The sequence below is a fragment of the Nycticebus coucang genome, chromosome 22 (assembly GCF_027406575.1).
Source record: "Nycticebus coucang isolate mNycCou1 chromosome 22, mNycCou1.pri, whole genome shotgun sequence".
Classification (NCBI taxonomy): domain Eukaryota; kingdom Metazoa; phylum Chordata; class Mammalia; order Primates; family Lorisidae; genus Nycticebus; species Nycticebus coucang.
This window is the reverse complement of record NC_069801.1, coordinates 39,801,341-39,817,260: the sequence shown is the minus strand read 5'-3', so window position 1 is coordinate 39,817,260 and position 15,920 is coordinate 39,801,341. Positions and strand designations below refer to the sequence as shown.

The following is a 15,920-nucleotide window of genomic DNA, read 5'->3' as shown; positions in this document are numbered from 1 at the left end:
CCAACTCAGGCCCCCAACCCCGCCTGTCCTGGCCCGGCACGGCCCGGCACAGCCCGGCACGGCCCAGCGGAACTACGCGGAAACTCATTCCGGGTCTCCGACCCTGTCCTTGCGCCAACTCGCGCGCTCCTGAGCAGGCGACGGAGTGACGCGCCGTCCCAGGCCCCCGCCGAGCCTAGGCCCCGCCGCTGCGCACCCTGGGAAATGTAGTCCGTATTGCGCCAGGCAGGAAGGTGGTGCCTTCCGGAGGAGGCCGGGAGCACGTGGATTGGGGACAGGTGGGCCCTGCCTTCCTGGGCCTGCCGCGGCCAAAGGGCATTCCGGGTCGGACCGGTGGTGGGGCGCTCCGGCACAACCTCCTAGGAGGATGAGACTCAAGAGAGCCTGTGGATGGAGGTGGGAGCCCAGGCTAGAGGATCAGGGACTTGGGGAGCCCAGGTCACTCTTGTGCTCCGCCGCGGGGGCATTCTTGGTCTAGGAAAGGCTAAGTCTGGGAAGAAGACGTCAGCACCACCCAGAGAAGAAAAAAAGGGGCTTGACATGTCCCCTGATAGTCCGCAGAACTGGACTCAGGAATAAAAACAAGAGGGCACTTCAATCACCCAGTAAGCAACCAGAAAACTACATACCATGGACAGAGCTCAGAGTATTTCATAAGGTTTGGAAGCAACTTCTCTTTATGTGTAAGTTTAGACATTATCCTAAGGGTAGCTCACTTTTAAGGGCTAGGAACAGTACTTTGCATATCTTAGGTTCAATTCTCTCAGTGTCTCTAGGGTGGGTATTTTTATTCAGCATTTTCAGATGAGATGAGTAAACAGAGGTTGTGGAAAGTTAAGCTTATCTTGCCCCTGGGTATACAGTTGGGGTAGCAGAGTCTAGCCACAGTTCTAGTCGTGCACAGGCCCCGATTCTCACTCCTCTAGTTGTCCTTTTATTAACTCCTGTCGGCTACCGGGAAGTTAGTTTTTTTTCTTTCAGGGAAGAAAAAAACTGAAAGTGGAAAGAGTTCTGCAGTTGTGTTCAAATGGAGGAAACTGGCATTGGCAGTAGCTGCTGAGGCCTGAGAAGGTTGATGAAGGCTTCTCTGAGGAGGGGAAACCTGATCTGAGCTTGAAGAATAGAGAGAGCCTGGGAAGGAGAGGAGCTCACTTAGCTGGTAAGCAAAGTCCGGTGGGACTTTAGTCATTCAATACATTTTTATCAAGAAAATGTTTGAGGAAAAACTAGTAATTTGTCTTCAGTTTAAGTGGGATATATGTGGGGTGAAGAAGGGGGAGGGTGTGAATAATAGAGATGAGGTTGGAAAAAACAGGGAGCCATAGACTCTTTTAGGAGTTTAGACATTATCCTAAGTGCAGTTTGAAACCATGATGGGTTTTCAGGTGGACAATGATGCATTTGCATTTTAGAAAAATCTATCTGCAATATGGAGGAAAAGTTAGAGGAAAAAGTAGAGGCAGGAGATATTTGGAAGGAGAAAATAGGAAATAAAAATAAAATAACTGATTCCAAGCCTGTGCTTAGGGTGTGAAATATCCTGGGCCTGGTGTTGATTGGAGGTTTCACTGGTGGAAACTTTGAGAAAGGGATGTTAAGAGCACAAATTCTAGATTCAGGCTTGGGTTTAACCCTGTTTATGCCTCTATCTCACCCTGATGCTTTGGCTTCTTCTGAAACTAACTTTACTTAAAAAAGAGAGAGAGAACAGTTATTTTTCCAGTGAGAGACAAATTGAGAAGATACATAAATAGGGCTCATCCCTGAGGCCAAAACTTGGTCAGCATGAGTTAACTTCCTACTTCCCATCCAGGGCTCCTTCTCCTCACTACTAAGGGTTCCACTGGCAGAGAAGGAAGCCAAGTCTCACCAGCAATGGGTCCTGAACATGCCACTTAGGATGGATGGATTGAAGTAGGCCCTGGGGAGAGCTGGGGGCATTCCTGGAGGCCAGATAAAAGGCGATCTATGGGAGATGTGGATGGCAGTGCAGGATAGCTTAAGAGCCAAGGTAAGAAGGCTGGGCGTGGTGGGTCACACCTGTAATCCTAGCACTCCGGGATGCCGAAGTGGGTGGGTTGCCTGAGCTCACAGGTTTGAGACCAGCCTGAGCAAGTGCCTGACCCTATCTCTAAAAATAGCCGGGCATTGTGGTGGGTGCCTGTGGTCCTAGCTATTCAGGAGACTGAGGCAAGAGAATCGCTTAAGCCCAAGAGTTTGAGGTTGCTGTGAGCTATGAGGCCACAGTGCTCTACTGAGGGTGACCAAGTGAGACTCTGTCTCAAAAAAAAAAAAAAAAGAACCAAGGTAAAGATGAATCTTTGGGAGCCAGTTACAGAAAGGTTATTTTCTAAGGAATAAGAGTAGGACATACAGAGGCCAGAACCTGTGACAACCCTGTAGGGGTCTGCAGATTCAGGAAACAACATCCTAAAGCCCAGGAAAGGGGAAAAAAGAAATTCTGTTGGACACCTGGAGCCGCTACTAATCCATGTCCAGGTGGAGTAAATGACCACTTTAAAGTTTTTCAGCCTTCCAAAATAGTGTAAATTTGGTCTGCAAAACCAGACAAGGGCCTGCTTATAGTTATAAATTCTCAGGGGAGACTTCTTCCCTCTTCCACTTAGCACCTAGGTGCTTTGTAGTCCTCTGGTGTGAGGGAGAGAGGTAGGCGAGGGTTACATCTATTTCTAATTCATTCTCATAGTGTGGGCATAGCCCTTTGGGGTCCTGCCCTTAAGAGAAATTCCTTAAACCAGCAGTTCTCAACCTGTGGGTTGCGACCAATGAAAATATATCCTGCATATCAGATATTTACATTACGATTCATAACAGTAGCAAAATTTTTTTTTTTTTTTTTTGTAGAGAGTCTCACTGTACGGCCCTCGGATAGAGTCCCATGGCGTCACACGGCTCACAGCAACCTTCTAACTCTTGGGCTTACGCGATTCTCTTGCCTCAGCCTCCCGAGCAGCTGGGACTACAGGCGCCCGCCACAATGCCCAGCTATTTTTGTTGTTGTTGCAGTTTGGCCGGGGCTGGGTTTGAACCCGCCACCTTCGGCATATGGGGCAGGCGCCCTACTCACTGAGCCACAGGCGCCACCCAACAGTAGCAAAATTACAGTTATGAAGTAGCAATGAAAATAATTTTATGGTTGGGGGTCACCACAACGTGAGGAACTGTATTAAAGGGTCACGACATTAGGAAGGTTGAGAACTACTGCCTTAAACATACTTCCCACAGTGAGTGGGCCCTGGGCTTTGTCTTCTTTCTCATAAATTTAGAGACCACCCCACAAACCAATGTTCAGGGTCATTGGGCATAGGAACTGCTCTCAGGATCAAAGCCAACTATAGGGATTTGCTTATTTTATATTGTCCTGCTTTCACTATTCATTTTTTATTATTTTTTGGATTTAATATTTCTCTTATTTTTGTCAGCTAATGGATGAATTTAATTTTTTTTTTTGCAGTTTTTTTTTTTGGCCGGGGCTGGGTTTGAACCCGCCACCTCTGGCATATGGGACCAGCGCTGGATGAATTTAATTTTTTTTTTTTTTTGGCCGGGGCTGGGTTTGAACCTACCACCTCCGGCGTATGGGACCGGAGCCCTACTCCTTGAGCCACAGGCGCCGCCCCCTGGATGAATTTAATTTTTAAAAATATATTTTTTGGTGCAGATGCTGGCATGAATATGGAGAGAAGAGAACACTTTTACACTACTGGTGGGACTGCAAACTAATAAACCTTTTTGGAAGGAAGTATGGAGAATCTTCAAAGAATGCAAATTAGACCTCCCATTTGATCCTGTAATCCCATTACTAGGCATCTACTCAGAAGAAAAAAGAAATCATTTTATCATAAGGTCATTTGCACTAGACTGTTTATTGCAGCTCAATTTACAATTGCCAAAATGTGGAAACAACCTAAATTCCCACCAACCCAGGAATGGATTAATAAACTGTGGTGTATGTATAATGTGGAATACTATTCAGCCACTAAAAAAGATGGAGACTTTACATTTTTTGTATTCACCTGGATGGAGTTGGAACACATTCTTCTTAGTAAGGTATCATAATAATGGAGAAGCAAGAATCCAATGTAGTCAATTATAATAGAAAGCCAGTAGACAATCTAATACACACACACACACACATAAGAGAAAAAAATCAAAAGGGTGCAGGGAGGGAAATGAGGGAGAGGGTGGGTGTGCTCCCACTTAATGGACACAATGTTAGGGTGTATGGCACACCTCTTGGGGGTGGGACACAATTATAAGAGGGACTTTACCTAACAAATGCAAACATTGGAACCTAATTCTCTGTACCCTGAATTAACCTGAAACAAAAAAACAAATAACAGTAGAGAGTGCTAAGTGGGGACCTGAAAAAAATCCTAGGATTTTGTCATCATTCTTCATATTTTGGTCATATTCAGAGATCCAAGCTGTTAAATAAGTGATCCCTGGATGAGTAAGGTAATAAAATAAGCTTTTGCCATAATTTAGATAAAGCACTCATATTTTACAAAATAATATTTCATTTATGTTTCAGGTGTAAACGATACTCTGTTTTATTTTATACAAATGACCTACTGACGGCGGCGCCTGTGGCTAAGTGAGTAGGGCGCCAGCCCCATATACCGAGGGTGGCGGGTTCAAGCCCAGCCCCAGCCAAACTGCAACAAAAAAATAGCCAGGCGTTGTGGTGGGCGCCTGTAGTCCCAGCTGCTCGGGAGGCTGAGGCAAGAGAATCGTGTAAGCCCAAGAGCTGGAGGTTGCTGTGAGCTGTGTGACATCATGGCACTCTACCAAGGGTGGTACAGTGAGACTGTCTCTACAAAAAAAAAAGACCTACTGAGAATGATTACCAAATACTGAAATCTTGTGAGTAAAAATATATATATGTATATATTTTTTACTAGTATTTTAAATTATATAGTCTAATGTTTTAAATTATTTTTAGCAAGAAAGTTCCTAGGCCACCATGTTGCAAGAAAACCCAGGGGGCAGTTTTCAGTTCCTTATGTGCCTTGATTTTTCTGCTACAGTTGGTCCCATTGATAACTCTCTCTCCTGTTACTTTGTTTTGTTTTTGTCCTGCCACTCTTTTGGTTTTCTTTACTGGTTTGTCCCTTCCCTCTTCCTCAACCCCTTCTTTCAGTGTTGGTTCGCTTTAGTCTCTGCATCTCCTTCTATTCCTCTTTGGCTTGCCACTCCTTTGGCCTCAAGCTGGAACTCCCAATCTCTCTGGCACAGATTGTCTTGAGTTCCAGACCCACATATTCAGCTGCCTGCAGGCTCCTGGCCCTCTGAAGGTGTCACAGCCACCTTAAGTTGAACATATACAAACCTGATCCTGTGATTTCTCCCACTTCTTACCCCTATCACATGCTAAAATTACTGTATCCCCTATGTTCCTTACCAGTCACCAAAGACAAACCCTTGGAAACCACCTTTTCCATCAAGCCAGTTTGTCACCAAGTTCTGTTAATTGTACCTGCACATCTCTTCTGTTCTTGCACACTCCAAATCAAGGTGACCATGCGTATTGAACACCTCTAACTGCTATAGATATAGCTGGCTACTGCCTCGCCTCTTCCATCCATACAGTGATCCATCTGAAACCACATCTTTTTTTTTTTTTTTTCTTTTTTGGAGACAGAGTCTCACTTTATTCCATGGTAGAGTGCCATAGCATCATAGCTCACAGCAACCTCAAACTCTTGGGCTTAAGCAATTCTCTTGCCTCAGCCTCCCAAGTAATTGGGACTACAGGAGCTCGCACAATGCCTGGCTATATTTTTGTTGTTCTTGCAGTTTGGCCAGGGCTGTGTTCGAACCCCCGCCCCCTCGGTATATGGGGCCAGTGCCCTACTCACTGAGCCACAGGCACCACCCTTATTTGTTTATGTTTTATCCCTACCTAGGGTTGCCAGAAAAATTTAGGACAGCCAGTTAAATTTAAATCTCAGATAAATAATAAAACTTTTTTTGCATTGTTTTTCAAAAAGTAACTTTTGTTTATCTGAAATTCAAATTTAACTGATGTCCTGTAATTTTATTTGCCAAATCTGACAACCATACCCTCACTTCCACCTCCAATTATAGTCTTCTTTTTTCTTTCCTTCTTTTTTTTTTTTTGTTTGACAGAGTCTTACTATGTTGCCCTTGGTAGAGTGCCATAGCATCACAGCTGACAGCAACCTCAACGTCTTGGGCTTAAGGGATTCTCTTGCTTCAGCCTCCCAAGTAGCTGGAACAACAGGCACCAGCCACAGTGCCCAGCTATTTTTGTTATTGTTGTTGCAGTTGTCATTGTTTTTTTTTTTTTTTTTTTTTTTTTTTTGTAGAGACAGAGTCTCTCTGTACCTCCCTCGGGTAGAGTGCCGTGGCGTCACACGGCTCACAGCAACCTCCAGCTCTTGGGCTTAAGCGATTCTCTTGCCTCAGCCTCCCGAGTAGCTGGGACTACAGGCGCCCACCACAACGCCCGGCTATTTTTTTGTCGCAGTTTGGCTGGGGCTGGGTTTGAACCCGCCACCCTCGGCATATGGGGCCGGCGCCCTACTCACTGAGCCACAGGCGCTGCCCGCAGTTGTCATTGTTTACCTGGCCTGGGCTGGATTCGAACCCGCCAGTCTGGGTCAATTTGGCCTATGCCCTACCCACTGGCTACGGGCACTCCTTCCTCTTTCTTTCTTTCTTCCTCTTTTTTTTTTTTTTTTTGAGACAGTCTTAGTCACCCTGGGGTGAGTGCTATGGTGTCATAGCTCACAGCAACCTTAAACTCTTGGGTTCAGGCGATCCTCTTGCTTCAGCCTCCCAAGTAGCTAGGACTACAGGTGCCTGCCACAATGTCCAGCTATTCAACTATCGTTTTCTCAATGGGAAAACATGTTTCTCCTTGATTTCTGGAATCTCTGCAACTGGCCCAATGTGAGACTAAGTGCTCTTAAGAAAATGGTGTCCTTTCTGGGTGCAAGGTGGTGATTGACTGGAGGGAGATGAGACTGGAGACGAAGAGACCGGTTAAACTTCCCAGCATAAGGATGAGCATAATCCAAAAAATTATGAAGGCTTCAACAGAATGGCATTGGGGATAGAGAAAAGAGAATGGATCTATATATAAGATCTGAGGATTTGGTGACCAATAAGGGTCATGACAGAGCTCTAGGAGTCTAGGATGCTGCCCAAGTTTCTGGCTTGTGTCACTGGATGGGGATTGGTGCATTCACTGAGGAGGGAACACTTGAAGTGGTTTGGAAGCTGGTGAGCGGGGAAGCTGGTGGATGGGAGGTGCAGAGTAGGCTGGGGAAGTGGATCTGAAGGAGTGAGCTGAAAGTTTGCAAGGATATGCAAGTTAGGAGTATTAGAATCACAGACCTGGGGCTCAGGATAAAGCTCTAGGATGGATATAAAGTATGAGCATAGTCATTGTGGATGTGGTCACTAGAACCATGGGAGTATATAATGTTGCTCAGGGAAAGAGTAGAATGGGAAGAAGAGAGACCAGTATCAGAGCCTGAGAAGCACATGCAAGGCTGCAAGAAGAACCCAAAAATAGTCTGAGAACAAGTAGCTGGAGGAATAAAAGGAAAACCAGGAGAGTGTGAGATCAAGAGAGTCGAGAAGACAGATGTTCTGGAAAAACACAGTTTATGATTTTCTGCTGCTTTCACACCAACACAAAAATCAGCACAGAAGTCTTCTGTGACCAAATATGGGAAGGGGATTCCCCAAACTGCAAGCACAAACATCAGCTGGGTGTCCTCTGATTCATTTCAATCCTGATGCTATTTCCAGGTGGATAGCATCAAATCCCACAGGGCCCAGTCTTCACCCCATCTGTACTAAAAATAGAAAAAAAAAAAAAACACTGAGGCAATGCCTGGCTATTTTTAGAGACAGGGTCTCACTCTTGCTCAGGCTGTTCTTGAACTTCTGAGCTCAGAGGATCTACCCACCTCAGCCTCTGAGCCACCATGCCTGGCCTTCAAAGCAATTTTGGACCTCTTTTTCTGGAACGGACATCAAAGCTGTCTTTGTCTTGTCCTTGATGTACTGAATGTCATCAAAATGTCTTCCTTTCAATATTTTCTCTTATCTTCAAGTAAAGAAAAAAGTCATTGGGCTTGGCGTCCATAGGTCAACATAGGCCACATGCATTGGGGCTGGTGGGTTTGAACCTGGCCTGGGCCAGCTAAACAACAATGACAACAACAACAAAAAATAATGGTTGGGGGGCACCTGTAATCCCAGCTACTTGGGAGGCTAAGGCAAGAGAATCACTTAAGCACAAGAGTTTGAGGTTGCTGTGAGCTGTGATGCCATGCCCTCTACCAAGGGTGATATAGTGAGACTGTCTCCAAAAAAAAAAGGAAAGAAAAGAAAAAAGTCATTGGAAGCCAGCAGAAAGTAGGGAGGGTGTTCCAATACAGTTATTCATTTACTGGCTAAAAACTCCCTCACAGACAGTGCCTGTGAACTGATACAATGTCGAATACAATGTCATGATTTGAGAGCCATGAGTTGTTGGCATAAAGTTCAGGTCATTTTTGTATAACTTTTTCATGCAGGCTTTTTAGCATTTCCAAATAGTAAACTTGGTTAACTGTTTGTCCAAATTCATAATGAATAATCCCTCTGATATCAAAAAAAGTTAGCAACATTGTTTTGACTCTTTTGACTTGGACTGACATAAACTTTTGGGTCCTGGAGAATTGGCTGACTTTCATTGTGCACTTTGACACTTTGTTTCAGGGTCCTATTATTACACTACTGTTTCATCACACAGCCCAAAATATTGTCTTGCCTCTACCAAAGGTCTTGGCAAACTTCCACCCTCCTTTGCTTTTGTTCACCACTGATCTCCTTCAGGACCACTTTTTCTTTTTTTCTTTTTTTGAGACAGGGTCTCACTATGTTGCCGTCGGTAGAGTGCCATAGCGTCACAGCTTACAGCAACCTCAAACTCTTGGGCTTAAGCAATTCTCTTCCTTCAGCCTCCCAGGTAGCTAGGACTACAGGCGCTCTCCATAACACCTGGCTATTTTTATTATTATTATTATTTTGTAGAGACAAAGTCTCACTTTACCACCCTCTGTAGAGTGCCATAATGTCACAAAACACAGCAACCTCCAGCTCTTGGGCTTACGCGATTCTCCTGCCTCAGCCCCCTGAGCAGCTGGGACTACAGGCACCCGCCACAACGCCTGGCTATTTTTTTGTTGCAGTTTGGCTGGGGCTGGGTTTGAATCCACCACCCTTGGTATATGGGGCTGGCGCCCTACTCACTGAGCCACAGGTGCTGCCAAACACCTGGCTATTTTTTGTTGCAGTTATTGTCTTTTAGCTGGCCTGGGGCAGGTTCGAACTCGGCTCCCTTGGTGTATGTGGCTGGCTCCATAACCGCTGTGCTACGTGCGCGGAGCCAGGGGACCACTTTTTCAACACACTTTCTCATATCAAGATATTCAATGAAAATCATCTTTAGTATTTCTCTACTGATGTTTACTTGGGCTGCTATGCTTCTCACACTAAGCTGATGGTTTTGACGCACAATTCACAAATTTTTGCAATGTTTTCATCAGTTCTACTCATTACTGGCGCCGACCTGTCTTCATCAGTGACACTTTCTCTCCCCTCAGAAACGTTTAATCCATTTGTACACTGCTATGTTCTTCATGGCATTATCCCTATAAACTTGGACTAACATGTCTCTGATTTCACTTCCATTCTTGCCAAGTTTAATAAGAAATTTAACGTTTGTTCATTGCTTTAATTCAAGTTCTTATGGCCCACAAAAACACACAAAAACAATAATGAATGCCAGGCTTGGTGCCTGTAGCTCTTCAGACCCAGAATGCAGCCTCCAATTAGGGTTTGACCTTATTCCCTCATGAACTGGCAAGTTGGGAGCGTGACGAGCCAGCACCTTTGGCTTAGACCCTCTTACTGTGAGCATTGTCAGAGGTGGCTTCCATTGGTGTATCCTTTAAGTGGCTCTGACAGCAGTGATATCCCTCAAGTGGCAGGGCCTAGAGAGCTTGGGAACCAGGCAAGGCTTTGAACCATCAAGGGGCTGTCTGACCCCAGTGACCTCAGAATTGATAAAATGTCCCTCGCCACCCACAACCAGAAATGGCACTGGCACAATTATCTTTGGGGGAAGGAGGGTAGAAACTGAGGATCCTGAAGCAGTTTGGAGGCAGAGAGGGGGCTGAGGAATGTCTGAAGTCAGCAAAAGCATCAAAGTTTGGGGAACACCTTAGAATTGGGCAGTGAATACAGAAGAATTTGGGCACAGACATGTTTTTCCTTCTTGACCAAAAATGGGCACAGCCCTCAGAAAGCTCTTCCCAGCTCCTCACTCTAGCCTGGGTGAAAGGGGACACCTGTGCCAAAGCAGGCAGGCACAAAAGTGGATTGGAAGGAATTTCTGTCAACAGTGTTAAATGCCTGAGGGGGTCCCACTCTCTTCTCTGTCTCATACTCATAGTGCTGTCATCCACCACTTGCTGTAGCTTTGGCCTCTGTGCTGGCACCTCTCAAGTCCATCCAGCCCAGACCTCCCTCTGCAGCTCCACACCAGCACATCTCACAGCCTCCTGACAACCAACCCCTTTGGGTGTCTCACAGTTCCACACACTTAGCCTCCTTTCCAAATATGTGTCCCTATCTTATTCCCAAAGAAGGAAAATCACACAGTTCTCCCCAATACAAATGCAGAGAACCTAGGGAATAAGGTTTCAAAGGAAATGCAGAAAAGTTCAAAGGATTGCATTGACCTTTTGGAGATGATTTAGGGACAAAGTGAGAGGTTGAAGTCAGCATTAACGTCTCCTTCCTTCCAAATGAAAGTGTGTACTTCTTAGCTTCCTGTCCTTTTTCATACCATTTACCAAACTGAATTTAATAATAATTTGGGTTTTTTTTGTTTTTTGTTTTTGTAGAGACAGAGTCTCACTCTATGGCCCTCAGTAGAGTGCCGTGGCCTCACACAGCTCACAGCAACCTCCAACTCCTGGGCTCAAGCGATTCTCTTGCCTCAGCCTCCCGAGTAGCTGGGACTACAGGCGCCCGCCACAACGCCCGGCTATTTTTTGGTTGCAGTTTGGCCGGGGCTGGGTTTGAACCCGCCACCCTCAGTTTATGGGGCAGGTGCCTTACCAACTGAGCCACAGGCACCGCCCTAATAATAATTTTTTTTTTGTAGAGACAGAGCCTCACTTTGTCACCCTCAGTAGAGTGCCATGGCATCACAGCTCATAGCAACCTCCAGCTCTTGGGCTTAGGTGATTCTCTTGCCTCAGCCTCCCAAGTAGCTGGGACCACAGGCGCCCACCACAACACCCGGCTATTTTTTGTTGCAGTTTGGCTGGGGCCAGATTTGAACCAACCACCCTCAGTATATGGGGCCGGCACTCTACTCACTGAGCCATAGGCACCACCCGAATTTAAATAATTATTTTAAAAATTTAAAAATTAAAAAAAATAATTATTAATGTAACTGCTTATTTATTGTCTATCTCTCTTGGTTTAAGTTTCTCAAGGGCAGGGATCATGTCCCTTTCACTTCTATATCCTTGGTATCTACCTAATTCCTGACATATAATAGGTGCTTAATAAAATATTTGTTGAATGAATATCCTTGATCATCACAAATGATGCAGATCCCACTAGGGCCCTCAGACTTTCCCTGTCATCTTAGTGGAGCTCTGTGCTTCATATCCCTGAACCAGCACCCCTCTGCACCCTCTCCCCACCCTCAGCCTTTCTTTGGATGCTCTTATGCCCTGGGCTGCTTCATGGACCCATAGATAATCTTAGGCCCCAAGTAGTGGGACTGTGCAGGGGGTGTGTGAGCAGGCCTGCTGGAATTAGTGAATGCACCTTTGCAATCACCCTGCCTGTGTTCCATGCTGCCCATCCCCGAGCTGCTGGGTGAGGGTGAGAGATATAGGCCAGGTGGGTGATTGCTGAGTCAGCCTGAAGTGGGCTAATGGAATGATCAGGTCATGATCTCTGCTCAGCCTCTTCCACCACACCCCGCATTGCTTAGGAAAAGATCTGACAAACCACAGAAGTAAATAAATAATTTAGGTATAATAAATAGGGGTCCAGCTCCCTCCAGTGAGTGGCCAGCTCTAGCACTGGCACTTTCAGCCATGGAACTGCAATGTGTCTGCTCCAAATTCTGCACCCATCCCCAGTGCCTGGGCAGAGGCCAAGGCCTCAGTCAGATAAGTTTTCCAAAGGGTTTCCACGTCTGAGGTCTAGCTGGTGCCAGAATTTGTGAAGAGTAGGTCCTAAGGTCTCCACAGCAGAGGTCTCTGGTGTCTACAGGGCTGGGATTTGCAGGGTGAGGGCTTGGGGGCTGCAGGTCCAACACTTGCCATCTCTCCAGGGCTGATGTCCTCCACTCACGAGGCTGAGGTCTGAGGCATCTGGCTCCTGTGGCGTTGCAGGAGGGTCCCAGGCAGGAAGATCCACGGGCAAGGGTCCAAAACAAATACCCCTGGAGAGAGCCTTCAACCCAGGCAGCCACAGGCCGTGGCTGAGAGGCGGTCCACAGTCTTCCAGGTGCTGTTGACGTCCATGAAAGAGACTGCCTCATAGCGCGTGGGTCGGCAGCAGGGCTGGCTGACGGGCCGGGAGCCTGGGGGTGGCCGCAAGGCCCCAGCACCTAGCAAGCTGGCCAGGCTGAGATCGTGCGGGGTGCGTGCGCGGCGGCAGGAGCCGCTACAGAAGCGGAAACGCACCAGCTCATCAGAGCTGTGGCCCAGGCCGAGCGCGCGCACCGGCACCAGCTGCGAGCGCAGGCGGCAGCCCCGCGCCCCCGCTGCCCGTGCGCGGCTGCCCCCGCCCCCGGCACGCGCCGCGCGGCCCCCGCGGGGAGGAGCAGACGGTGGCACCGGCGGCGCGGGCGCTGGCCGGGGAGGCTGTGGCGGTGGTCGCCGGGTTCTTCCACCGCACAAACGGGCCGTACGTCCCCCTGAAAAGAACCCTAGTCACACGTGTTGTCCCAGGCAAGCTCTGCCCCGCCCCGCCCCTTCTTCGGTTCACCTACCCGGCGACTGGTAGGCGGGAGGCTCCAGGACTGGAGCCGGGCCTTCGCGGGTGGCGGGGCTGCGGGGTGCAGGGCCCAGGGAGGCTTCTGCGACGCTGCTCAGGAGAGCCAGAGCGGCCAGGGTCGGCCACAGGGCCCGTTGCACAGAGTGACCAAGTGGAACCTCACGGAGAAAGAGGGCACCCTAGTGGGTAGAAGAGGGGGCAACTCAAGGAACAGCCGTCGTTCCCTCTCAGATCAGAGAGGGGACAGGCTCCCACCTGGATGGAGGGGAGCTCAGGGAGAGCTTAGGCTCAAGAATGAGTTTGCTGCCTCTAGGAGCCGGTGGAGGGGTTCATCTGAGGGCACTGACCTACTCCTTCCCCCATATGCCTGATCCCTCCTATTTCCCCTCCCACATCTGACCCCTGCTCAAGCCACCACTTGCTGTCCTTCCCCAAACAAGTCATCTTTCCTTAATACCAAGTGGGAGTCACTGGGGGAACCACTTACCTGCCGCCTAGGCCAGGGGGAGTGGGACAGTACCGAAAGGCCTCCAAGTCCAAGTTCCATCTCTACCAACACCAGGAGCTCCCATCAGCCTTTGTTGACTTGTTCCCCCACCCTCCTCTTGAGGCACCTTGCAAATTGAGAGAGGAGTTCTTTTGAGGGGGGCATCCTTCTGCCTCAGTTGGACTCAACCCAGAAGTAGGCGTACTGAGAACCTTACTATGTGTTAGGTGCTTTGCCGCTATTCTTTCACAACTTCAGGAGGTAAATGGTTTAATCTCCCTTTTCCAGATGAACAAACTCAGAGAAGCTCAGAGATTGTCCAAGGTCATAAGGGGGCAGGGGTGTCCAATCTTTTAGCTTCTCTGTGCCACATTGAAAGAAAAAGAGTTCTCTTGGGCCACACATTAGATACACAAACATTAATGAAAGCTATGAGAGAGAGAGAGAGAGAGAGAGAGAGAGAGAGAGAGAGAAAAGGTCTGTGCTTAATTTTCCTGATATCCACCACCACAGATAAACAAAAAAGTCCTCACATAATCTGCATGCAGTCCAGAGGCTGCAGGTTGAACACCCTGTAGCCCACTCAGCCAGGGGGGGAGAGGAGGTCCTCTTTTCCCAGAGCTTTCTTGTTCTTTGCTGTAGGGCTGGACACACTCCATCCTACAGAAAGCCTTCACCCCATGCTTCAGGGGAGGAAGCTGAGGCCTGGAGAAGATAGGAAGCTGGCTGATCACTCTGAGAGTTACCTAATGACAGGGAGGCCCAGGCCTCAGCCTCTGCTGCCCACCCAGAGCTGTTGCACCCTGTTCCTCTGTGATCTCTGCTCTGGACCCAGAGCTGCCTCAGTTCTCTCTTACAACTGCAGATGTCCCTCAACAAGTAGCAGATGGTAAAGACTGTTGTGCCTTCTGAAAACTTGGGACCTGGGCCATGACTTCCTCTGGCCACCAGAGGGCAGAGTCTGCCAAGCCTGGAGACTCAAAGGAGAGGTGGGCTTTTCCCTACCCTTAGCTGATAGTCTTGGGCCTGAGACACTCCCAGAAGGGCCAGTCAGGCTTCCACACTAGCTTAGTCTCTGACAGCTGAGCCACCCTGAGAGCTTGTCTAGCTCTGCCTTCCTTCCAGCCTCCTGTGGAGCTAGCAGCCTAGCCTTGTTCCTAGAAGTTTCCCCTGTGAGCCATCCTTCCTAATCCAGGCCAGCTGACACACCCAAACATTCCTTTGGGCCCCCAGAACCTTCCTGAGCCCTCATTAGCGATCCTTTTCTTGGGTTCCAACTGTCACCCTCACCCCACCCCCCGGGCACATAGAATGCCTGCACACCTGTGAGACAGACCTCCCCAGACTTTTCTGGGATGGTTCTTAAGGCCAGGCATGCTCCTGTCGGCTGTGTGGATTCAGGGTCCACTGGGCCAGGCCAATCAGTGGCTATTCTCTCTGATGGAGAGAAAGGCCCGCAAAGCAAGCTTAAGGGCCCTCTGCGCTAGGGAGGGCACAGGAGCAGGTCCCTTGAGGGCAGCTCAGGCCCTACCTCTCCCTCCCTGTCCTCTGGTGCCACTTGGTCCTCCAGCCCTTGTCTTCCCATCCACCAGCCAGCTACTCACCACAGGGGTCCCACACCATATTCTTCTAGGCACCTTTCCTGGGACCAATGCTGGGCTTTTCCCTGCAGCTCAAATGGCTCATGCCCAGGGCTGTGCACCTAGCAGCACCTCTTTTAGCCAAAAGTGTAGCCTTGGCAGCCAGTCTGCACCCTGTAGTGGCAGCGGGAGCCTCACATTACAGCAAGAGGGCAGGGCCAGCACAGTCCCACAGCACAAGAGGGACTGAAGGGGCTGGGAGGGGCGGAGAACTGCGCTGCAGGCCCAGAGAGGGAGGATGCGAGAAAGGAATGGGGGCGGTGGTCCTGCCCCTTCCCTCTAGCCCCAGGAGCGTCCATCCAGGGCTGAGACCAGGGATGGGCAGCGGGCTGGTTTACCTCGGGTGTGGGCTCCGGTTCGGGTCGCAGCGAGGGCTGGGGCCCGAGGGACCTGTTGCTGGCGGAGCCCGTGGGCTGTGTCTGGGGGCCGGGCCCAACTCCATCCCTCAGCAGCCTCCTGCCCGCCACCGTCCGGTGTCAAATTCCAGCCCCGGCGTCACCGGATCCTGGGGTGGGGCCTGGAGCGCCCCCGCCCCGCCCCACCTTTTAGGGCTCACCTGGCGGCTCCACCCGCGGGATCCAATGCCCCCTGGCTCAGATAGGTCTCCCGAGGGCGGTGGGAGACGCTGGTGGAAGGACCCCGGGATGCAGAGTGGAGAATTCTGGCGGCGCAGAGGCGCGGGAACTAGTTAAGAGTTTGTAGACACGCGAAGTACA

General features: G+C 49.0%; 1 protein-coding gene and 1 long non-coding RNA gene across 3 annotated transcripts; one reads left to right on the top strand and one right to left on the bottom strand.

The window, feature by feature from the left end:
- The first annotated feature begins 173 nt into the window (after window positions 1–173).
- LOC128575516 (uncharacterized) lies at window positions 174–4,556 on the top strand. The gene is made up of 3 exons (XR_008377011.1): window positions 174–1,159; window positions 1,814–2,011; window positions 3,683–4,556. It is a non-coding gene; the product is annotated as an uncharacterized LOC128575516 (long non-coding RNA).
- A 7,350-nt stretch (window positions 4,557–11,906) lies between these two features.
- ARTN (artemin) lies at window positions 11,907–15,127 on the bottom strand. Of its 2 annotated transcripts, XM_053576752.1 has the most exons (5): window positions 14,098–15,127; window positions 13,782–13,926; window positions 13,565–13,691; window positions 13,073–13,256; window positions 11,907–12,997 (listed from the first exon to the last, which is right to left on the bottom strand). In XM_053576752.1, the coding sequence occupies exons 3-5, from the start codon at window positions 13,622–13,624 to the stop codon at window positions 12,534–12,536; spliced, it is 708 nt and encodes a 235-aa protein (XP_053432727.1). In that variant the 5' UTR covers window positions 13,625–13,691; window positions 13,782–13,926; window positions 14,098–15,127; the 3' UTR covers window positions 11,907–12,533. The 2 variants fall into 2 exon arrangements, with proteins under 2 accessions (XP_053432727.1, XP_053432728.1); XM_053576753.1 differs by lacking the exon at window positions 14,098–15,127 and having other exon boundaries at window positions 13,782–13,976.
- Between the last annotated feature and the right edge of the window lie 793 nt (window positions 15,128–15,920).

Excerpts from the sequence above, each read along its gene's own strand:
- ARTN (XM_053576752.1), bottom strand. The coding sequence starts at position 13,624 with ATGGAACTTGGACTTGGAGGCCTTTCGGTACTGTCCCACTCCCCCTGG. Across the intron at positions 13,257-13,564 it reads CCCCCTGGCCTAGGCGGCAG|GGTGCCCTCTTTCTCCGTGA; the intron begins GTAAGTGGTTCC and ends TCTACCCACTAG. Across the intron at positions 12,998-13,072 it reads TCCCGCCTACCAGTCGCCGG|GGGGACGTACGGCCCGTTTG; the intron begins GTAGGTGAACCG and ends GGTTCTTTTCAG.